Raw genomic sequence first — 23,931 nt, 5'->3', positions numbered from 1 at the left:
CTTGACAAAGATTAATGGCTAAAGGGAGTTGGGACTATTCTAACTTTCTCATGTGCGGAAACGATAAGCAGGCAAACGATGGACTCAATGGCCAGTTACTGTGCTATTTGTCAAGCACCGTTGCTCCAATGCCAGTCACTGTCTTCCAATACAGAAACAGAAATACCTGGAAAAACTCAGCACGTCTGGCAGCACCGGCGGAGAAGAGCACAGTTGACGTTTCGAGTCTCATGACCCTGCAACTGTCTTCCAATGCCTGGATCAAAGATGGTTGCCGTAACTGTCACAGACAATTGTTGACATGCGCGTTCTGCGTGCGCGGTTCTCAGGGCTCGCTCGCTCTCTATGGTGCGGTCGCCATCGCTGAGAGAGCGGAGGGGAGCGAACATGGCCGTGGAATCGAGAGTCACTCAGGAGGAGATTAAGAAAGAACCAGAAAAGCCGGTGGATCGAGAAAAGGTGAGAACCGCTGGCAATGGCGGCGGCGGCGGGGGTGCTGTTTACCCGAGGCTGCGGCCCTGGAAGTTGAGTTAGGCCAAAGCCTGGTGATAAGGCGCACGTTTGAAGGCGCCGCCGCCGGATGCCCGGGACTCGGTTTCTGGTTTGGAGATTGCGGGCGATCTCCGATGTGAAACTTTTCTCGGAGGGACAGACATTGTCTGTCTGATGGACCCCGGCGGTATTGGCCGGTTCTCGATGAGGCCAAACACACGGTTCCCCCGGTTTTAACCAGTAACTCTGGAAATTTCTGGAATGAAAACCACAGGCCAGAATTTTTTTTTGTTTTCTTTACCTAAGAGTTGTTTTTTGCTCTTAACATTTTCTTTTGTGGTGTGATGATCTTTATTAATGTTAGAGTGAGGCCAAGCTGCGATCCTGCATCTAACCCAGCCACTTTTTTGGTGTAAACCTGCCTGTAGATTTGCGCCCAGGGACTCGCGTAAGTAGGGGTGTAAAGCAAATACCAGAGAGGAGAAATTCGACTTTGGCGACGTTAAAACGGGCGGTATCGGATCGATCGCCTGTTATATACAGTGACTGTTATTTAATTCCATTGACTGAAGTGGAACTGAATATCAGGCAGCTGATCTGATACCCATTTTGTGCCATCGCTCAGGACGAATTTCGGATGTAAAAGAAAAGGAAACGCGAGCATAAGTTATTTATGCACAAAATAATGCTATGCCCAAATTTCCTTCAACCTTTTACGTCCGTCTATGGATTGCTTTCCTCAACAAAAATAAAAACTGGAAGAACTCAGCAGGTCTGGCAGCATCTGCGGAGAGGAACACAGTTAACGTTTTGAGTCTGTATGACTCTTCAACAGAACTAAGTAAAAATAGAAGTAAAAGTAAAGTAAAGTAAAAGTAAAAATGAAATATAAGCTGGTTTAAGGGGTGTGGGGGGTGGGACAATTAGAGCTGGATAGAGGGCCAGTGATAGGTGGAGATAGCCAAAAGATGTCATAGACAAAAGCACAAAGAGGTGTTGAAGCTGTTGATATTATCTAAGGAATGTGCTAATTAAGGGTAGAAAGGACAAGCAAGGTACAGATAGCTCTAGTGGGGGTGGGGTGAAGGCATCGAAATAGGATAAAAGGTAGAGATAAAACAATGGATGGAAATACGTTAACTGTGTTCCTCTCCGCAGATGCTGCCAGACCTGCTGAGTTTTTCCAGGTATTTTTATTTTTATTTTTGTTTTGGATTTCCAGCATCCGCAGTTTTTTGCTTAACTCTCCTCAACACGTCTCAGTTCATTATAGTGATGCCCCAATTCATGCGGGTACATGTTAATCCCTTGCAATTACATTGTTTCAAAACATTTGTAAAATTAAGTGTAGAATTTGATGCTGCAAGAAACTACACTTTTCAGGTGATTTATTACTTTTGAGTGATTCTTTTTTCTTTTTTTTTTCTTTGAATACATTTTTATGATAACAGTATAAGTCACATTAAAAATTGAAAAGTTTCCACAATTGTATATTTTAAATGTGCTGTGCCTAATGTGCATGGATGACATTTGGACAGCTGGAAACTTGAACAATTTTCATACTTAAAATAGGAATATATGGTGTGTGTCTGGAGCTTTCCTTCGGCTGCAATTTTTTCTATTCATTCATGGGATGTAGGCTTCGCTGGTTGGGTCAGCATTTATTGTCCACCCCTAGTTGCCCTTTGAGATGGTGGTGGTGAGCTGCCATCTTGAACCGCTGCTGACCATGAGGTGTAGGTACACCCACAGTGCTGTTAGAAAGGGAGTTCCAGGATTTGACCCAGTGACAGTGAAGGAATATTTCCAAGTCAGGATGGCGACTGTGGTGACTGCAATTGTTTTAGTGGATCTCTACTTGTTTATATCTATTTTTATGTTCTGATGTATGATAATGAGATTGGCTGGAAATAATGGTGCAAATAGATATTGGTTAAAAAGGGTGCACACATGGGCATTATTTCATTCAACCTGATTATACCCCAGAGGAACTTAGATCACTGTTACTGTGGCAATACAGATCCCATTGGTCTTAGGAACTATAATGGCCACTTAGCTCCTTCGTTCATTTGGGCTGGGAATACATTCATGTATGTGCTGTAAAGTTGTTGGACATTGAAATAACTGGGCCTTTTATTTAAAAAAATAACTTCAGCTGATGGGAAGCCTCATTCCTCCAAATTTTAATTACTGTTTGGAACATTTTTTTCACATTTTTGATCTCTATCCAATTTTCTTTCACTTGACATTGCTCCTTGCACCCAACCACGTTGTATTAAACATCCTGGTACATAGTCCAGTCTAGGTAACAAATCCACAATTGAATCACGATTTTTAACGAGAACTTTTATCTGGATTTAACTGGGTTGTCAAGTGATGGGGCTTAAATGGATTGGGTTGAAAATGAGATGGTTTGTGGAAGAACCAGATATGAAGGACTGTCTTGTTCTGTTAAAAGTCTTACATTTATAAAACAAATATGCTGGCAATCTGAAATAAAAACACAATGCTGGAAACACTTTGGATCAGGTAGTATCTGTGGAGAGAAGCAGTGAATAATGTTTTAAGTTGATGATGGCCATTGACCTGAAACATTAATTTTGTTTCTCTCCACAGATGCTGCCTAACCTGCTGTGTGTTTCCAGCATTTTCTGCTTTATTGCATTTATATGGTTCCTTCCATAAGCTCAGTATAACTCATAAGTGCTTCAGAACCAACTTAGTAATTTTGAAGTATAGTCATTGTTGTAATGTAGGAAAGCATGATAGGCAATTGCACATAGCAAGGTCCCAGAAATATTAATGAGATAAATGATCAGATCTGCTTTAGTGACCAGTGTTGGCCAGGACAAAAGACAAACTCTTGTGCTCTTAGAAATAGTATCAAAGGACCTTTACCTCCATCAGAGAGAGCAGATAGGCCTCAGCATAACTTCTCATCTGAAAGGTGGCACTTTCGATAGTTTTTTATTATTCATTCTTGGGACGCAGGCATCACTGGCTAGGCCAGCATTTATTGCACATCCCTACATGCCCTTGAGAAGGTAGTGGTGAGCTGCCTTGAACTGCTGCGATCCTTGTGGTATAGGTACACCCACAGTGCTGTTGGGGAGGGAGTTCCAGGTTTTTGATCCAGCGAAGGGTCACCCGACTGAAGGAATGGCGATATGTTTCCAAGTCAGGATGGTGAGTAGCTTGGAGGGGAACTTGCAGGTGCTGGTGTTCCCATGTATTTGCTGCCCTTGTGTTTTTAGGTAGTAGTGGTTGTGGGTTTGGAAGATGCTGTCTAAGGAGCCTTGGTGACTTCCTGCAGTGCATCTTGTAGATGGTACACACTGCTACCACTGTGCGTCGGTGGTGGAGGGAGTGAATGTTTGTGGATGGGTGCCAATCAAATAGGCTGCTTTGTCCTGGTGTCAAGCTTCTTGAGTGTTGTTGGAGCTGCACTCATCCAGGCAAGTGGAGAGTATTCCATCACACTCCTGACTTGTGCCTTGTAGATGGTGGACAGGCTTTGGGGAGTCAGGAAGCGAGTTACTCGCCACAGGATTCCTAGCCTCTGACCTGCTCTTTTAGCCACAGTATTATATGGCTAGTCCAGTTCAGTTTCTGGTCAATGGTAACCTCCAGAATGTTGATAGTGGGGATTCAGTGATGGTAATGCCATTGAATTTCATGGGGTAATGGTTAGATTCTCTCTTGTTGGAGATGGTCATTGCCTGGCACTTGTGTGGTGTGAATGTTGCTTGCCATTTGTCAGCCCAAACCTGGATATTGTCCAGGTCTTGCTGTATTTGGACATGGACTGTTTCAGTATCTGAGGAGTTGTGAATAGTGCTGAACACTGTGCAAGCATCCCCACTTCTGACCTTATAATGGAAGGAAGGTCACTGATGAAGCAGCTGAAGATGGTTGGGCCTAGGACACTACCCAATGGAGCTCGTGCAGCGATGTCCTGGAACTGAGATGATTGACCTCCAATAACCAGAACCACATACCTTTGTGCTAGTTGTTTTCCCTCCCTGATTCCCATTGACTCCAGTTTTGCTAGGGCTACTTGATGTCACACTTTGTCAAATGCTGCCTTGATATCAAGGGCTGTCACTCTCACATCACTTCTGGAGTTCAAGTCTTTTGTCCATGCTTGAACCAAGGCTGTAATGAGATCAGGAGCTGAGTGACCCTGACGGAACCCAAACTGGGCATTGTGAGCAGGTTATTGCTGATGTGGCAGGACTGCCGAGCTTAGATCTGATCCGTATGTTGTGGGATTGCATAGCTCTGTCTATTGCTTGCTGCTTATGTTGTTTAGCAGACAAGTAGTCTTGTGTTGTAGCTTCACCAGATTGACACCTCATTTTTAGGTTTGCCTGATGCTGCTCCTGGCATGCCCTCCTGCACTCTTCTTTGAACCAGGGTTGATTCCCTGGCTTGGTGGTAATGGAAAAGTGGGGGATATGCCAGGCCATGAGGTTAGATTGTGGTAGAGTACAATTCTGTGTTGCCGATGGCCCACAGTGCCTCATGGTTGCCTGGTCTTGAGTTGCTAGATCTGTTTCCAAGGATCATCACCTTGCGGTGGTGGAGAGGCTTGCGTGTCCCAATGAACCCGTGAGCGATGCTGTCCGGAGCTCTGAGTCCTATTTGGGTCTCTTATGGCAGTAAGGTTGAGGTGGAAGTTCCAGACAAAGAACAATCCAAGCAGTCCTACACGGCGGAGGAGGGCTGCGGCATCAAAGGCTGTGAAGGCAGAAGAAGGCTGCAATGGGGAAGTGGCCCCAGCCGTCATGATCCGTCATGCCACTGAACCCGGCCACCAACGGCCAAGTCCATATGGAACCCGGCTGTGCACTGGAGTCCCCGCGCTAAACTACGCCACACACAGGACTGTCAGGCGAAAAGCTTTGTGACGATGGAGGGCTGACGACAGGGGCAGGGCTGTGATACCTCCAGGCCCCTAGTCAAAATTCCGCACACAGGCAGTGGCGGATGTGTGGTGGTCGTTGGGCACCTGTGCCAGGACGGACAGGGGTGCCTTTTGGCAGCTGCATCTGCGACTGAGCAGTCTTCTTCAGGGTACCCTCTGTTTACCTCGAACGGGGAAGGAGCTAGAAAAGGTGTCCCAAAAATAGGCTGCCCCATTTCTCCTGGCTATGAAACCACGCCCAGCTGGATTACCATCCCTATGGTCGCAACAAGAAAAAAACTAAACTTCAGAATCTGGAATGTGAGGACACTTGTTGACAACCCAAAGAGTGATCGGCCGGAAAGATGAACTGCCATTGTGGCTCGGGAGCTAGTGAGGCACAACATCGACATTGCTGCTCTCAGTGAAACCAGGCTCATTGGGATGGGGCAGCTGAGGGCGGCCATTGGAGGGCACACCACCTTCTGGAAAGGGAAGTCAGACCGTGACCCCCATGTCCACGGAGTTGGTTTCACCATGAGGAGCAGGATAACTGCCGTGCTCTTTGTCAAAGGGAGTTTGATGAGAGGCTGATGACCCTATACCTGCATCTCAGTCGTAACCAATGCACCACTGTCATTTAGATTCTGACCATGAAGTCAAGGAGAGGTTCTGCTCTGATCTTGATGGCGTCTTTGCTTCCGTCTCCAGGAACAGCAAGGTCGTCCTCCTAGGTGCTTTAATGCACAAGTTGGACGTGACCACGAAATCTGGAGCAGAACTACTGGCAAGAAGAGTGTGGGGAAGGCCAATGCCAACAGCATTCTACTCTTGACCAAGTGCGCCCAACACGATCTGGTCATGCCCAACACGGTCTTCCACCAGAAGAAGCAGCTCAAGAACACGTGGAGGCACCTGAGGTTGGGGCATTGGCACCTCTGGACTATATCATTGTCCGAGGCAAAGAGACCTGAGGGATGTGCTTGTCATGAGGGTCATGAAGGGTTCTGAATATTGCTGGATGGACCATCGACTTTTGCTCTTGGTGATAAACATCATCTGCCTGGCGTCAAGCACCAGAGGACCCAAAAAGCTACCTGGAGAAAGCTGAATGTTGCAGCACTGAAGGAACCGGGACTGCAGGAAGAGTTCCAGGCCCAGTTGCACAGTGCACTGGAGCAAGTGCCCATTTCTATCCAGGCCTACTGGGAGCAACTCAAGTCAGCTGTCCTAGTCTGCGCACACACTATTGGGTCCACGCCAGGACTGGTTTGATGACACTGTGATCTGCGACCTCCTCGTGCAGAAGCGAGCAGCCTTCATCGCCTGGCAAAGTCACCCTCGCATCTGTCAAATGACGGCATTGTAGCACCAGCTGAAGGCTGAGGTCTAGCGGCACATTTGAGACATGAGAAACAGCTGGTGGGTGGAGATTCAGGCCTACACCAACCAGCACAACATGTGCAACTTCTTCCAGGCTACCAAGACAATCTATGGACCCCGATTGACTGGGCAAAACCCTCTCCGATCACAGGATAGCTCCCAGCTCCTCAAGGACGATGACGCCATCCATCAGTTTGGAAGGAGCACTTCAAACAAACTGCCCCTGAATTACGACTCCACTGTATCGGAGGAGATCCTCCAAGCAGTCCCATGACACCCTATGGAAGATTCCCTCGGCGATCCACCAACCATCGATGAGCTTAAGTGGGCCATCCAACAGATGAAACCCAACAAAGCTTGTGGGCCAGATGGTATACCCGCAGAGGCCTACCATGCTGGCTATCAGCTCACGTCATGATTCCACAGTTCATCCTCCGCCTCTGGCACGAAGAGGACATCCCCTGGGATCTCAAGAATGTGACAATCATTACCATCCACTAGAAGGGGGACAAATCTGATTATGAAAATACAGGCGGATTTCCCTCCTCTCCATTGTGGGTAAGATCCTGGCCTGCATCCTCCTGAACCGCCTTCGCCCGCTCACTGAGGGGATCCTCCCGGAAATCCAGTGTGGATTCCGACCATCCCGGGGTACTGTGGACATGGTCTTTGTGGCTAAAAAGATCCAGGAAAAATGTCAAGCAAAATCGAGAATTGTCCCTCGCCTTCATCGACCTGAACAAGGAGTTCGATTCTTTAAATCGTGAAGCTCTACTGACCATCCTCCATTGCTTTGGTTGCTCGTTGAAGTTTGTCACCATCCTGAGACTCCTGCATGACAACATGACCACTGTGTCCTGAGTGGAGGATCTGAAACTGGCACCTTTCACATCCGGACCAGGGTCAAACAAGGTTGTGAGGTCGCCCCACCTGGTTCACCATTTACCTGACTGTCATTGTCCACCTCATCCAAGATGATCAACCACCTGGTGTCAGCATTCAGTATCGTCTGGACGGGAAGCTCTTCAGCCTTTTGTCGCTTTTGGGCAAAAACAAAACTCACCATAAACATCCATGACCTTCAGTTTGCGGATGGCTGCTGTGTGATGGCTCACTCTGTACAAGGCATACAAAGGATGCTTGACCTCTTCAACACCTCATATAAGAGGCTTGGCCTGTCCTTCAACATCGCCAAGATGAAGGTCCTTCATAAATCTTCCTGGGCCAGTTGAGCATCCTCCACACCATCTACATAGGCTCTGGCGTATGTGCAGCACTTCCCTTATCCTGGCAGCCACCTCTCCCAAGGGATCACAATTGATGAGGAAGTCCAGTGCTGAGTCAACTGTGCCATCTCTGCCTTCAAGCTGCGCCAATGTGTCTTTGGCAACAGGGACTTTTGCAAGTCAACAAAGGGTCTGGTTTTTAGGTCGTTGCGTTGACCACCCTCCTCTACTGCAGCGAAACATGGATAGCCTACCAATACCAGATTAAGATCCTTAAGAGCTTCCATCTGCAGTGCTTGCGTGGAATCCTGGGGTTCAAATGGGAGGAACGCCAGACTAACATGAGCAACCTCCATGAAGCTGCGTTTACCAGCATTGAAGCCCTGCTCCTGCGGAACCAACACCGAAGGACGGGCCATTGCATTCGGATGCCTGAAAACTGCCTCTCTCGGCACGTTCTCTTCTCATGGCTCTCCGTTGGCCAATGCTCAAAGGGCGGCCAAAGGAAAAGGTATAAGGATACGCTCAAGGTCGCCCTAAAACATGAAGGCATTAACACCACTGACTGGGAGGAGAATGCTGCCGATCGCTGGGCATGGCATCACTAGTCCATCAAGGCGCAAGCCACTTGGTGGCTCCGACTCAACAGCGAGGCGGAACGGCAGCGGCAGAGGAAGGCAAAGGAAGCCAACCCGGGGCTGTAGTTTCCACTTCCCTGCACAACAGCGTGCCCCCACTGCGGAACAACATGGGGATCCAGAATTGGACTCCTCCGTCATCTGAAGTCTCACCAAGCCTGACAAACATTGTCCTGGACTCCGAGGGACTGCCAACGAGAGAGGGAAATATAATTCAATTAATTAATAAATCTGAAATTATAAGTTAGCCTCATTAAGTGTGACCATGGAATTGCTGAATTGTCGTTAAAACCCATCTGGTTCACTAATGACCTTTAGGGAAGGAAATGTGCTGTCCTTATCTTGTCTCACTTACATATAACTCCAGACTCCACACCTTGTGGTTAACTCTTGACTGCCCCCTGAAATGGCCTAGCAAGCAAGTTGTACCAAACTGCTAATCAAAAAGGAATATAACTGGACAGACCACCAGGCCTCGACTTGGGCATCACAATTGATAACCGCACAGTCAACTCTTACTAACTTTTGGTGGTTGTGCTAAAGTTGGGAGTGCTGTCCCACAGACTAGTCAAGCAACAACCTGACATAGTCAGACTCATACTCATGGAATCATACCTTACAGCTAATGTCCAAGACATCTCCATCACCATCCCTGGGTATGCTCTGTCCCACTGGCAGGACAGACCCAGAAGAGGTGGTGGTAAAGTGGTATACAGTTGGGAAGAGGTTGCCCTAGAAATCTGCAACATTGACTCCAGATGCCATGGAGTCTCATGGCATCAGGTCAGATATGGGCATGGATACCACTCTGATCTCAGTAGAAACAAGTATCGTTTTATTTTCTTGGAAATCCAAAAACCCAGGTATTTTCTAAAGGCCCAAGGTTTAAAATAAAATAATTTTACTGCACAAAACTCAAATGACATGAATATTAACTGCACTTCATCAGTTATGTCAAAAATATTAAAACTACAAAGAGCACAGTTACTTATACTCTGAACCAAACTTCTTGACTCAAATTTCCTTGTGCACCCGTTTGTCTTACACCCCTGAGAAACTCAAGTCAAATACTCATCAGAAATTGAAAGGTTAACCACTTAGTCTGCATACTGTTTCAAAGATTTGCATAATGATTGAGATTTCTTAGACCTTCTGCTTATTTCTGGCAAGGTTGTCCCTTCAAATCTCCAAACATTCCATGGATGTAGACTCCCAGTTCAACACAAGCATTGCGTAGAGCTTCAGGTCAGAATTTTCTTGGTTCTAGCGTTCTTTAACTCTGGAGTCTTGCATTTAGTCTTTCTCTCTCCACCACATGGCTACCCCAGAAGCCCAACTCATTTATCAGTTTTCAAGGGTTTTAAACCTTTATAGCCAACACACACAATTTTCAACTGAATTCTGCTGGAAAGAAATATTCCCTGCGGTCAGTTTGTTTTATACTAAACAGAACCATGTACAAGAATCTATTTTCCCCCCTCCACACTCCCACTGTAATTATTTACCCTTTTTTTTTAACTATTCTTTATCTCCCAAACAGCTTGGTCCCATGATCAGTTACTGCAAGCAAGTTGCTTTTTGCAAGAAATCATCTTCCAGAGAAACCTAGTTCTTAAAGGGGCCGCCACTCCAATATAATATTGGTCATGCCCCAAAAGTAGATGGGCCATCACAATACCACCTACGGCCCTCCCTCAGTACTTCTCCATGCACACCACTTGGAAGAAGCACTGAGGGTAGCAAGGGCACAAAACATACTCTGGGTGGGGGACTTCAATGTCAATGACCAAGTGGTTCAGTAGTACCACAGCTGGCCGAGTCCTGAAGGGCATCTGCCAGACTAGACCTGTGACAGGTGACGAGGTCTGCCAATCACAGATGTAACTGTCCATGAGAATATTGTATTATAACAGTGACCACAGCACAGTCCTAGCAGGCTTGAGGTCCTGTCTTCATGCTAAGGATACCGTCTGTTGTGTAGAATTACCAATGTGCCAAATGGAATAAATTCAGAATAGATCTAACAACTCAAAATTGGGCAGTCATGAGGTGCAATGGGCCATCAGCAGCAGCAGAATTATATTCAAGCACAATCTGTAACCTCATGGCCTGACTTATTCCTCACTCTACCATTAACGTCAAGCCAGGGGATCAACCCTGGTTCAAGAAAGAATGCAAGAGAGCATGCCAAGCATAGTACCAAGCCTATCTACGTGCATGCCACCGTTTATTCTTTAAAAAAAATTCTTACGCCTTCTGCTTACAGGTTGTAAGAGGAAATCAGTGCAGTTTGATTGTCTCTTTCCTGTCCGTAACAGTAATGCTACTTTTACAACTGTGAACCCAAAACAGGAAAAAAGCTTTAACTAAAAGAAGCTTACTTGTCATTGAACTTCAGGTAACTTTCTTATTTTAAGTCTTCCCGAATTGCATCTTCTAATGATGCCATGCTTCATTGCATGGCATCATGCAATGTGGTAGAGAACACATAGGTATGTTAAAAAATAGTTTTGGATGAAGAAGTCCCTTAATTCCATTTCATCTCTTCACTCTAAGAAATTGAGCATAAACTGGTCACTATATCAGTGAGTTTAATTTTCTGGTAAATAGCAGCATAATACTCTTAAAGAGTGGGGCAAAGGTACCCCTTTGGAGCAGTAGTGTTTTACTCGGCACGGCCAAAGAGCTGAAATTGTGCTTGTGAGTTGGTACCCAAGTGTAAACACGGGAATCCAGGAGAACAAAATCACAGGAGATGAGATTGAAATCCTGCGAGGTGTCCTATTGTTGAAGCTGTCTGAGTTGGAGCGACTTTTGGGGAGAATTCCAAGGCAAGATCTTTGAAGGTGAAGATTGGAAACCCTCGTGAGAGAGAGAAAAGTCTCAGTGAAATTAGTTGACAGTGTTACTGACATCTGGGTGGGTTGCTGAGAAATCGTGGAATCTGTTTTGGTTGCATCTACCATTAGTGTGTAGTGTAGTGTGTTCCGACCACAGTTGGCTTGTTAATTCACATGTACCTCATACTTACCCTGGATGTTGGAGTATAAGCTAGATATTGTAAGTTGTTTTATCTTTCTGACCTTGTATGTTAAAGTTTATTTTTGTCTGTTCAAAACCTGTGAAATCTTGTGGCTTTCTTCACTGATCAATTGCCTTGAATCTCAAACTTAGTCTACTTTAAACAAACATTATTGCTCCCTAACCAAATCTCACCAATTTGGGGGTCTGACCAAGGATTTTAACACTTCCTAAAGTGTGGCACTGAGAACTGAACACGTTACTGAAGTTGAGGCTGAACCAGTGTTTAATACAAGGTTATCATGACCTACTTGCTTCTGTATTCTATGCCCCTATTCTCCTGAACACACTTCAGAAACACTCTTCCTCCTCTCTGCCTTCACACTATAATTATGTATCTTAATAGACTGGGATAGTAAAAGTCCCCCATTATAACTACTCTATAATTTCCTTGCAGATTTGTTCCTCGAAATCTTTCCCACTAGCTGGTGGCCTATGGAATACTCCCGTTAGATCATGGTACCTCTCTTGTTTCTTAGCTCTAACCAAATAGATTCTGTCCTTGAACCCTCTAGGACATCCTCTCTTTCCACTTTAATGTTCTCCTTAACCAGTGTGTTACCTCACCTTTCTTTCCCGAGCCCTTGTATCCAGAAATATTTAGTATCCAGTCTTGTCCTTTTTTTTGATCCAGGTCTCTGTTATCAGCATGAGATCAAATTCCCATATGGCTATCAGCATTTGCAGCTCATCAGCCTTAATTACCATACTCCCTGTGTTCGCATGCATGCACAGTAAATCTAATTTAGACCTTGTTGCCTTCCCTTTCCTCTGAACCCATGTAATGTAATACTACATCCTATGCTCTAGTGCTGTCTGTCTCTCCCAGTTCTCTGTGCACTTTGTTTTGCCTCACTCCTAAGCACATCCCTGCCAAGTTAGATTAAACCCTCCACAATATCACTGACCAATCACCCCACAAGGATATTGGTCCCAACTCTGTTCAGATACAACTTGTCCAGCCTGGACAGGTCCTATCTTACCTAGAACCAGTCCCAATATTCCAGGAATGTAAATCCCTCCTGTATCATTTCTGCAGCCATGCATTCATCTGCTCTATTGTTCTATTTTTATACTCACTACCATGTGGTACTGGGAATAATCTAGTGATTTCTGCCTTCAGGACCCCATCCCTCTTTCTACCTATGCCTTTAATACCGATATGGACCACGACTGCAGCCACTCAATGGCATCTTTAACCCTGGCACCGAGGAGGCAACATACCATTCTGGATTGATGTCTGTGGCTGCAGAAATGCCTGTCTACTCCCCTAATTATTGAATCCCCTATCAATATTGATTTCCCAATCTTTGCCTGTCTGTAGATCTGAACCAGCCATGGTATCATGGACATGGTTCTGGCTGCACTCTCCAGAGGAACCATCACTCTCACCAGTATTCAGAATGGAATACTAGTCTGTTATGACCTGGCAGAATCACAGAATCACAATGCGGAAGAGGCCCTTCAGCCCATCGAGTCTGCACCGACACGTGAGAAACACCTGACCTACCTACCTAATCCCATTTACCAGCATTTGGCCCATAGCCTTGATGTGTACCAGGCGGACCAAATCCACAGGGGAAACTTGGACACGCTATCACAATGGTTTTGCAATTTGCATTTATTATGACAAGATCTGTACATTGAATTCAGAAGTAATGAGTCCACCAAGACCTTTAGAGAGTTTAAAAATTAAATTAAAATATTTATTAACAAAATAAAAGATTTCAAACACCATTACTACAACTCCCAAAATTCCTAATTAACCTGACTCCCAGTTACACCCCCTTTAAGGCAACAGTCCGAAATAGATTTTAGATTTACAACAAAACCAGCAAGTTAACACAGTACCCACTTGACGGTGGAATTCCAAATGGCTTCCCCTACTTCAGTTACCTTAGATAGCAGACTTATGCACAAATGGTTGGAGCCTTCTTGAAGGCTGTTTCACACAATCCTGTTATCTTACATGGCCCTCTCCTCACATAGCCTTTCATTCTCCTTTTTATATATGTTTCTCTCTAATATATAAATTATATTGTTCCATATGTCTTTGAAACTGTATCTTTCTCATAATATGAAAACCTTTATGTTGCCAATATTGTCAGTAACCTTTGGGAAAAATAAACAAGCTACTTAGCTTTGGTTATCTGTCCAGTTGTAAACAGACTAACATCCCTTTGAAATGCAAACAATTCTTTCCCTTATCTAAAAATGCAGGTTCTCTTCACACCTTACATGCTAAGCCAGCATCCATGTTTACTCATTAGCATCTCGAGCACATTTCGACACCTAGCTTCTTTTGATAATTTCAAGCTTGCAGTCTACTTGACTCCAAATGTAATTAAATCACACACAACTACCTGTATTTACACCCATAAACATACTTCACAATAAACCAGAAAAATATTATGAAAATTATTATACTTCTGTAACAAGTTGGAGAGTGAAATGTACTCTGGGGGACTCCTGCACTACCTGTCTGGAGGTCATACATTCCCTCTGCGCCTGCATACCCATAAGCTGCGGGGTGACCACATCTATAAATATGCTATCCACAAAACTCTGGACCTTGTGGATGCACTGCAGTGATGCTAACTGCAGCTCAAGCTACTCCAACTGAGAACACTTCCTGCACATGTGACTGTCTAGGACATGAGAAGCATCCAGGTGTTCCCACATAGAACAGGATGTGCAATACACAGGATCAAGCTATCCTGCCATGCGCCCTACTATCAAACTTCTTACTTAAATAAGACTCCCCAATCATCTGTTTCCTCTTCTGACGTCACTTTATTTTACAGGGAGGCTAACTGAATGTTTTTACTTAATTAGGTTTTTAGATAATTTTAATTGACTGACAATTCCCTACCCCATGCTATTTAGTTTTAAATTTATCTACTAGATCTGATTACAATCAGTACTCAATTATATGAAAAATCATAAAATTGGGTTTAATTTTATACTAGTTTATATTTGATTAATTTAGATTAAATTAGAAGCTTACTAGCAAACTCATCCCACATAACTCCATGTACTGTGACTTTTTTCCCCTCCCATTTGGTTCAGACTTCCAGCTCTCACTCTTTTTTTAAAATCTCGCTTGTAGATGTTTACCTCTATACATAAACTTGCAAAGTTGGGTTCCTGGGCTCGGCAAGCCTTTACACAGACTTTTTCCAGCTTATTCTTAATTCATGCTGTCTTGCATTGGAAAAGTCAAATAAAGTAGGTGTAATAGAGTTTCAGAAATGTAAGGTGTTGGTTGTACATTTTTATTTTGCTTACTTCAAATTCGAAGAAGTAACATAACAACATGGTTTAATTTATGCTATGCTTTAGAAAAACATGTATGATGGATATTTTGGACATTTGAGTAAAATACAACAACCTCCTGAACCTTTGCAACATTTTCCAAACTTTATCCCAAAAACATTACCCTGAATTTTTTAATCAATTTGTGACTGTGCTGTTAAGTCTTGGGCCTGAATTTCACATCTCTGTTCAAGCTTGACTGATACAAAAATCATTACAGAAAAATTGTGTTTAGGATTTAATTTAAACTTTTCCAAATAGTTTACATTCCATAATGGAGAAAAAAATTGTGCAATTTATGCTGATTTAAAAAAATGTTACACTGATTTGATAACTTGATTTTTTTGTATTTTATGTTTAAAAATTTAGACATGTCCCCTTCTGTTGAGAGTGTTCACAACTAATAATGGAAGACATCATAGAGTGGATGATTTTGCTAGAGGGAATGTCCCATCTAGTGAGCTACAGATCTACACTTGGTAATTATTGTACTTCAGCTGTAAAACATGGCTTGGACAGTTATACTAGTTTCATGCTTAATGACCATTTGGATTACCATCTGGTTTTGGAAATGGGTGTTATCACTACTAATATATTGGGTCATTATAACACACTGACATGTGGTTTGGAAGGTATTATCTTACTGTCAGGTTTAATTTCAAAGATTTGTCTGATTTCAATGGCCAACTCCTCGTTTGGTCAAGCAAAGTCAGCAAATGCATTTGGAATAAACATGGAACAAATTTGAGTACTAGAGCATCTTTATACATGACAGGAAAATTATAATATCGAATTTGTCTGCATCGTGATTGTCAAGGTATTCACTTTTCTTTTAGAAGGATAACTCTTAACCAGTTTTCCTGTTTTAATAGTTCTTTTAGTCTATACTTTCAATATTTGTCAATCCGATTACACAAAATCTTTCACAGAATCACAGAATTGTTACGGTGTAGAAAGAGGCCATTCGGCCCATCGTGTCAGCACCGGCTCTCGGAGCATTTTAACTTAGCACCAATCTCCTGCCTTTTCCCCGTAACCCTGCACATTGTTTCTATTTAGATAATCATCCAATGCTCTCTTGAATGCCTCAAGTGAACCTACCCCTACCACACTTCCAGGTAGTGCATTCCAAACCCTAACTACTCGCTGTGTGAAAAAGTTTATTCTCACCTCGCATTTGCTTCTTTTGCAAAACACCTTAAAACTGTGCCCTCTGGTTACGAATGGGAACAGTTTCTCCCTATCTACTCTGTCCAGACCCCCCATTATTTTGAAAACTTCTATTAAAATCTCCTTTCAGCCTTCTCCTCTCTAAGGAAAACAGTCCCAACTTCTCCAGCCTTTCCTCATAACTGAAGTGTCTTACCCCTGGAACCATTCTCGTAAACCTCTTCTGCACTTTCTCCAATGTATTCACATCCTCCCTATAGTCTGGCGCCCAGAACTGTACACAGTTCTCCAGCTGAGGTCTAACCAGTGTCTTGTATATTTTCATCATAACCTCCCTGCTCTTGTACTCTAAGCCCCTATTGATGAAGCCTAGAATACTGCATGCTTTAGAAACAGCTCTCTCTACCTGTCCTTCCACCTTTAATGAGTTATGTACACAGGTCTCTCTGCTCCTGCAGACCCTTTAGAATAGTATGCTTTATTTTATACTGTCTCTCCATGTTCTTTGTACCAAAGTGTATCACCTCACACTTCTCTACTTCTCCGTATTGAACTTCATCTGCCACCAATCTGCCTGTTCTCTGTTTCCTATTCCTCAGCCAATATTGTATTCACGTTGCTACTGGCCCTTTTATTCCATGACCTATAACTTTCTTCAAGTTGTGTGGCAGTGTATCGAACGACTTTTGGAAGTCCATATACACTACATCAACGGCCTTGCCCTCATCAACCAACTTTGTTACCTCTTCAAAAAAACTGCAGCAAATTAGTTAGACACGATTTTCCCTTAACAAACCCATGCTGACTCTTCCAAATCAACCCAAACTTTTCAATGTGACTATTAATTCTATCCCGAATAATTGTTTCTAGAAGTTTCCCCACCACTGAAGTTAAACTGACTGGTTTGTAATTGCAGGGCAGATCTTTACAGCCTTTTTTGAACATGGGCATAGTGTTTGCAATTCTCCAGTCCTCCAGCACCTCCCCTGACTCCAGGGAACATTGAAAGATTATTGCCAGTGCCTCTGCAATTTCCAATCTAACTTCCATCAATATTCTTGGATGCATCTCATCTGGTTCCGGTGCCTGACCAACTTTAAGTACCAACAGCTTATCCAACATCTCTTATCAATTTTAAACCCTTCCAGTGACTGAGTTTCCTCCTCTGTCACCATGGCCTGGGCAGCATCTACCTCCGTAGGTAAAGACAGATACAAAGTATTCATTTAACACCTTAGCCATGCCTCTTGCCTCTATGTGTAAATCCCCTTTTTGGCCCCTAATCGGTTCTACTCCTCTTACCATTTTACTATTGATGTGCTTATAGAATACTTTGGGATTTCCTTTTATGTTAACTGCCAGTCTTTTTTCATAATCCCTCTTTGCTTTTCATATTTGCTTTTTCACATCCCTTCTAAACCTTCTGTATTCAGCTTGGTTCTCAATTGTATTTGCTACCTGACACCTGTCATATGCACACTTTTTCTTCTTTAACTTAATTTCTATCTCCTTTGTCGTCCCAAGGAGCTCTGGATTTGTTTGTCCTACCCTTCCCTTTTGAGGGAACATACCTTAACTGTGCCCAAATCACCACCTCTTTGAAGGTAGCCCATTGTTCAGCTACTGTTTTTCCCACCAACCTTTGGCTCCAGTCTATCCTACCCAGCTCCGTTCTTGCTCCATTGAAGTCCGTCCTGTGTCAGTTGATTATTCTTACTCTGGATTGACTCATACCCTTTTCCGCTGTAATCCTAAATCTTATGAGACAATGATCACTGCCCCCTAAATGTTCTCCTACTGTTACTTGATGTACTTGGCCCAAGAACCAGGTCTAGCAGTGCCTCCTTTCTTGTTGGACCGAACACATAACTGCTGTCGGAAATTCTCCTGTACACAATCTAGGAACGTTTGTCCCTCATTGCCCCTTATACTACCACTATCCCAATCTATTTACGGTAATTGAAGTCCCCCATCATAACTACTCCACGATGTTTACACTTCTGTGTAATTTCCTTGCAGCTTTGTTCCTCTACATCCTTCCCACTAGCTGGTGGTGTATACATTACACCAAACAATGTAATTGCACCCTTCTTGTTCCTTAGATCTAGCCAAATCGATTCTGTCCTTGAATCCTCTGACACATCCTCTTTCTCCAGTACTGCAATACTCTCCTTAACCTAAAATGCCACCCCTCCTTTTTTCCTTTCCTAACTTTTCTGAACACTTTGTAACCAGGAATATTTAGCATCCAGATCGGTCCTCTTTTATCGCCACAAATAATCTCACAAGGCAATCTGTGCCTGTAACTCCCCAATTTTATTAACTATACTCTGTATAACCCTGAATTGGACTTCATTTACTGATTTCAGTTTTCTCCTTGGTTACATTCCGCTTAAATTTTGCACAACAAGCACCCTCAGTGATTCAGCCACCATGACCGTGTCCTCCCCACCTCATTATATACCCTGATTTTATATTTGCCATAAAGTAGAGGTCAAAATAAAAATCTCCAACAAATTCCTATTTTCCAGTTTCTCTAACTTCTCTTAATTGTTCAGATAGTTTGGAGCCTAATGATTTCTCTTTTATCTATTTAATAGAGGCATGCAATATAAAAATCTATAATCAAACACTATCTTGTTGCTAACTTTGTGTTATGTACTCCTGATCAGTGGCCTCCTTTTGGAGAAAATTCACTTTATTTGTAAATGTATTCAAAAAGAGCAATTCTTTTTTTTCTTCCTCCTCCACCCATGACAAGCTATAGTCCAAGTCAGTGTACATGAGCATTTGATAAAATGATAATTGCATTGTCTTTTTTATTTAGGATGGATGCTACACTAAAGGAGCTAACAAGTTTAGTAAAGGAAGTCTATCCAGAGGCCCGAAAGAAAGGAACACACTTCAGCTTTGCAATTGTGTATCCAGATCCTAAACGGCCTGGTTACAGGTTTGTATAGGAGTCTCCATGAACTTATTGAATGGTGAAGCAGGCTTAAGGAACCAAACGGCTTCCTCCTCCTCCTCCTCCTATTTCCTATGGTCATGTACCTGTAGAGTCTTGCGGCCCACAAAGTTTAAATCACTATTCTCATTAAGTTGCTTATCTCAAGTTCTAGATGTTGACGTTTGATTTTTGAATTACTCCATCAGTTAGGTAACTGTACTCAACGGCTCTTTGAGCCCACATAATTCATGCAGGACAAATTAGAAAATAAATTCTGGTTAAACTTTGGTGTCAAAACCATATGAAATCTTCAAGTCAAATTGAAGCAGGAAGCTAAGGAATATTTGGACCAAGATGAAGGATAGATGAGGAGGAGGAAAGATGACTAGGGGAGGGAGGAGAGGGTCAAACTATTTCAATGGGAGAGCGGCTCTGTCTTGGAAAGTGAGTTTGCACAACCAGGCTTGGGTATTTAATACCTATGAGGAGGGAGGACTGATTCAGAAGCCAAGAATTCTCTTATGGGGATGGGGGTGGCACAGTTGCAGTGCAAGCATGGGCATCTTGCTCAGTGGATTGGAACACTGTAACATTGCAAGAATGACTATCTTATAATGTTGAGAGAAAGTAACCTTTTTAGGTTGGGAAGGAGTTTGCATGCTATTATATTTTGTACACTGCCAATTTGGGTACTGGCATTGATGAACTTCTAGGCACTTTATGATTCTTTGTAGCCGAGTTCAGCAGTAGAAGTGCAGTACTTGAAAGGGGTGGAGCATATCCAAAATATTGCATCGTATGGATATTCAATTTAAGGATGAAATGTGGTATAGACGGGAACATGTGATGTGCATGAAGTTGAGTGCCAGGGTTAAATTTATTGTGTTGTGTGGAGGGAAGCAGTGTAGATTAAGATGGCTAGGGAGGTAACGAGCAGCTGAACAGGGTGAAATCTGGCCTTGAACTAAAATTATATCACCTAATTTCTGAGATGTATGTCAGGGGTAAAGTATATATTAATATTAGTATGGAATTTTGTTTAATATTTCATCAAGCTAGATACTTACCAGCAACTCACTCTGTAATGTGTCTGGCAAATATAGGAGTTTGATGATGCAAATTGATGTGGAGCTATTTGGTGGTCAAAACCTAGAATTGGGGTGCTCAAACTCTGCCTGTTATGGTGAATTGTTCGGTTGAACAGGGAAAATTAGAGCACTATCTGCTGGTGTCACATGCATGTATGTTCTATTTTTGGATATCCCTGCGCAAATAGAATACTTGACTTTTTCCATTGCAACTTGCGGGTTGAACAGAGTCTGTGATATGGGCAATTTGAAAAATTGCCCATCTAAAACTGAAATCAGGTGAGTTTTTTATTCATTCGTGGGATGTGGGCTTCACTGGCTGGGCCAGCATTTATTGCCCATCCCTAGTTGCCCTTGAGAAGGTGGTGGTGATCTGCCTTCTTGAACCGCTGCAGTCCATGTGGTGCAGGTACACACACACTGCTTTTAGGAAGGGAGTTTCCCCCAGCGACAGTGAAGGAACAGCGATATATGGTTGATGGTTTAAATGCTACAAATTTGATAGCTAATACAACTTGGATCAGCAGATGAATAGATCTAATTATTCCATAATTTGTGTAAAATGAAGTTTACTTAAGTTGGCTCCTATTAACTACATGTTATGACTTTTCTAATATGTCGTTAAAACCTAATCTTGATTTTAAAAAAAATTGAATGTATACTCTTTGGTAACCTAAAACAAACTGGTTTATTGATTTGTTGTTTTGGTATCGACTTGTATTTGATACAATAATGTCCTATTCCTGCAAGAAGACTGTTTGAACCAGGTGGTGGCAAGTTACAATTTCTGGTACATTTTGATTGCTTATGTCAGCATTAATCTCTAAAAGAAGTCAGAGTTGTAACTTCTTCCACCATGGAGACAATGCAGAGGCATGATTTATGTTTGGAGAGACTAGCACTCTTTAATTTTGAGAATAATCTCTCTAAATATTTAATAGTTAAACTGATGGGGAGAACATTTCTTTGCACAGAGGGTAATTAAAGGATGGTGAAGGACAGGACAGTTGAATCACTTAAGCAAATGCTGCAATCAGTTTAACATTCTGGAAGGGTGAAATGGTCTCTCTTTATCTGAATGCATATGTTCTTGATATAAAAATCATGTTTAAATGCAAATTACTTATGCAGGTAATGTAGTTGATATTAGATACAAATTATATACATGACTAGATATGTAATCTAAAAGGGCAAATGAGAAGCAGAATAATCCACATTATGAAGGCTATTTTTTCTTTGCAGAAGCTGTGATCCTGTGTATAATGTATTATTAAGGAGTTCCATTGTAGTTTTAAGAGGATGATTACACCAGAGTGAAACTGTTTTAAGGGAAGAGGGTTTGATTAAAATATTCATTCTGTTGCATGTTCTAAAAGAAATACAGATGCTCAATGTGTAGCCCTAATAGATGTTAGTTTTTTTACCTGGCAAAAATTGCATCCAGATGACTAATGCTTTGCTTTTGTTATAACAGAGTGAAAGAAATCGGTACCACTGTTTCAGGAAGGAAAGGACCAGATGACTCAATGACGTTACAATCACAAAAATTTCAAATTGGGGACTATCTGGACATTGCAATAACACCACCTAGTAGAGCACCGCCCCCTCCTGGCCGCATGAGACCATATTAGTTTTCTTTCCCCAAGCACCCCTTGTGCAGCTGTAGCTGATCGTTGGTGGCCCTGCTACTGTCTTACCGAGAAAGTTGGCATGTTTCATTGTATTTTCTTCCTAAACGAGGTGCATTTTTGAGGATTAATTTTAACAATGCAGATTTGGGGTTGCATCTGTGCATTCTAGCTCTGTATTTTTTGATTTTGATTAGTTTGTTTGGAATTTTTTAATAAAACAGTGCCTTCATGGAATTGTTTTCATTTCTAAAATGTAAGTGTAGAATTTGTCCAAAAAGTTTAATACAACCTGGATATATTAATTATACCACAATTCTATGATTGTATTATGGGTTGTGATCCTCTTCCACAGCCTCAGCCAAGCTATGCTTTGTTTAACACCAGTTGCAGTTATATGGGTGTAAATCAGCCAGCAAATTCAGGGAATTAGAACACTGCTATTTGCTTCACACAGAATAATTTCTCTCTTTTTAAAATCTCATTGGTGGTCCTAGGAACATAAGACTTTAGGAGCAGGAGTAGGCCATTTAGTCTTTCGAGCCTGATCCACCATTCAATAAGATCATGGCTGATTGGGTTGTGGTCTCAAGTCTACTTTGCTGTCAGCTCCCCCATAGCCCTTGACTCCCTTGTCTACCAAAGAACATCATGAGTACATGAAAAACAAGTGTAAATGTATGCTGTGAAATGCCCTATTCCAGTAAAGTCCAGCTAGGTGTTTGCTTCAGAGTTGGGGATTCAACTCAATTTATTTCTCCTATGTATTAATCAATTTGATAAAATTCATTATTTAATTAGTTTCCCTAATTACTTGCTGTATCTGCATACTAACCTTTTGTGATTCATGCATTAGGACACCCAGCTCCCTCTGCATTTCAGAGCTCTGCAATCTCTCTCCATTTATGTATGCTTTTTTGTTGTTACCAAAATGGACCATTTCACATTTGCTCTCATACTCCATTTGCCAGATTGTTGCCTACTCACTTAACCTATCTATGTCTCTTTGTAACCTCCTTATGTCCTCTTCACAACTTACTTTCCTACCTATCTTTGTCTTGTCAGCAAATTTAGCAACCATTCCTTCGGTCCCTTCAACCAGGTCCTTTAGGGAAGGAAATCTGCCATCCTTATATTGTCAGACCTACACCAATATGGTTGACAAGTTAGGCCACAGCTGGAGTACTACATGCAATTCTGATCATCACACTGTAGGAAAGATGTGACTGTACTAGAGGGTACAGAGATTTATGAAGATGTTGCCGTGGCTGGCGCATTCTAGTTATCAGCAAAGATCAGATAGACTAGGGCTGTTTTCTTCGGAACAGAAGAGGCTCTAAGGAGATCTAGTTGAAATGTATAAAAATTGAGCAGTCCAGATAGAGGGGATAGGAAGGCCCTCATTCTCTTGGTTAAGGTGTCCAGAAACAGGTAGCATAACTTGAGAGGATTTGAGGGTAGATATTTTCACCTGGAGGGTGGTAGGAATTCACAGTCTTAAAGCATAATAAAGCCAGAAACCTTAACATTTAAAAGTACTTGGATACGCACTTAAAATGCTGTAATCTACAAGGTTACAGACCAAGAGCTGGAACGTTGGATTAGGATGGATGGCTACTTATTGGCTGACACACACACAATGGGCTGAATGGCCTCTTTTCATGCTTATGTTTCTTTGATTAAGTCAGGTGGGACCTTGATTTAAGGTCTAACCTGAAAGATGGTACATCAGATTGCTCCACACATCTTACCTTCAAACTGGATGTGAAATTCTATCATGTTATGATCACTGTTGCCTAGAAGCTCATTTACTATGAGATCATTAATTAATCCTATGTCATTGCCTATTCCCTGGTTGGCACTAGAATATACCACTCTAAGAAATTGGCCCGAATACACTGCTGATTTGTCCAATCTATAAGATTAAAATCACCCATGATTATTGCAGTGTCCTTTATACAAGCCCCCCATTATTTCTTCCTGTATACTCTGTCCTACAATGTACCTGTTAGCGGGCCTGTAAACCACTCCCACAAGTGACTTCTTACATTTCCTGA

General features: G+C 42.6%; 1 protein-coding gene across 1 annotated transcript; it reads left to right on the top strand.

Moving 5' to 3' along the window:
• Nucleotides 1–279: 279 nt before the first annotated feature.
• sap18 (Sin3A-associated protein) lies at nucleotides 280–22,106 on the top strand. Its single transcript, XM_078545446.1, has 4 exons — nucleotides 280–459; nucleotides 15,411–15,520; nucleotides 19,039–19,161; nucleotides 21,721–22,106. The coding sequence occupies exons 1-4, from the start codon at nucleotides 346–348 to the stop codon at nucleotides 21,875–21,877; spliced, it is 504 nt and encodes a 167-aa protein (XP_078401572.1). The 5' UTR covers nucleotides 280–345; the 3' UTR covers nucleotides 21,878–22,106.
• The last annotated feature ends 1,825 nt before the right edge of the window (nucleotides 22,107–23,931 follow it).

Source organism: Cetorhinus maximus, chromosome 7 (assembly GCF_964194155.1).
Source record: "Cetorhinus maximus chromosome 7, sCetMax3.hap1.1, whole genome shotgun sequence".
In the NCBI taxonomy this organism is placed as follows: domain Eukaryota; kingdom Metazoa; phylum Chordata; class Chondrichthyes; order Lamniformes; family Cetorhinidae; genus Cetorhinus; species Cetorhinus maximus.
The sequence above is the reverse complement of the archived record's forward strand: the minus strand, read 5'-3'. Positions and strand labels throughout refer to the sequence as shown.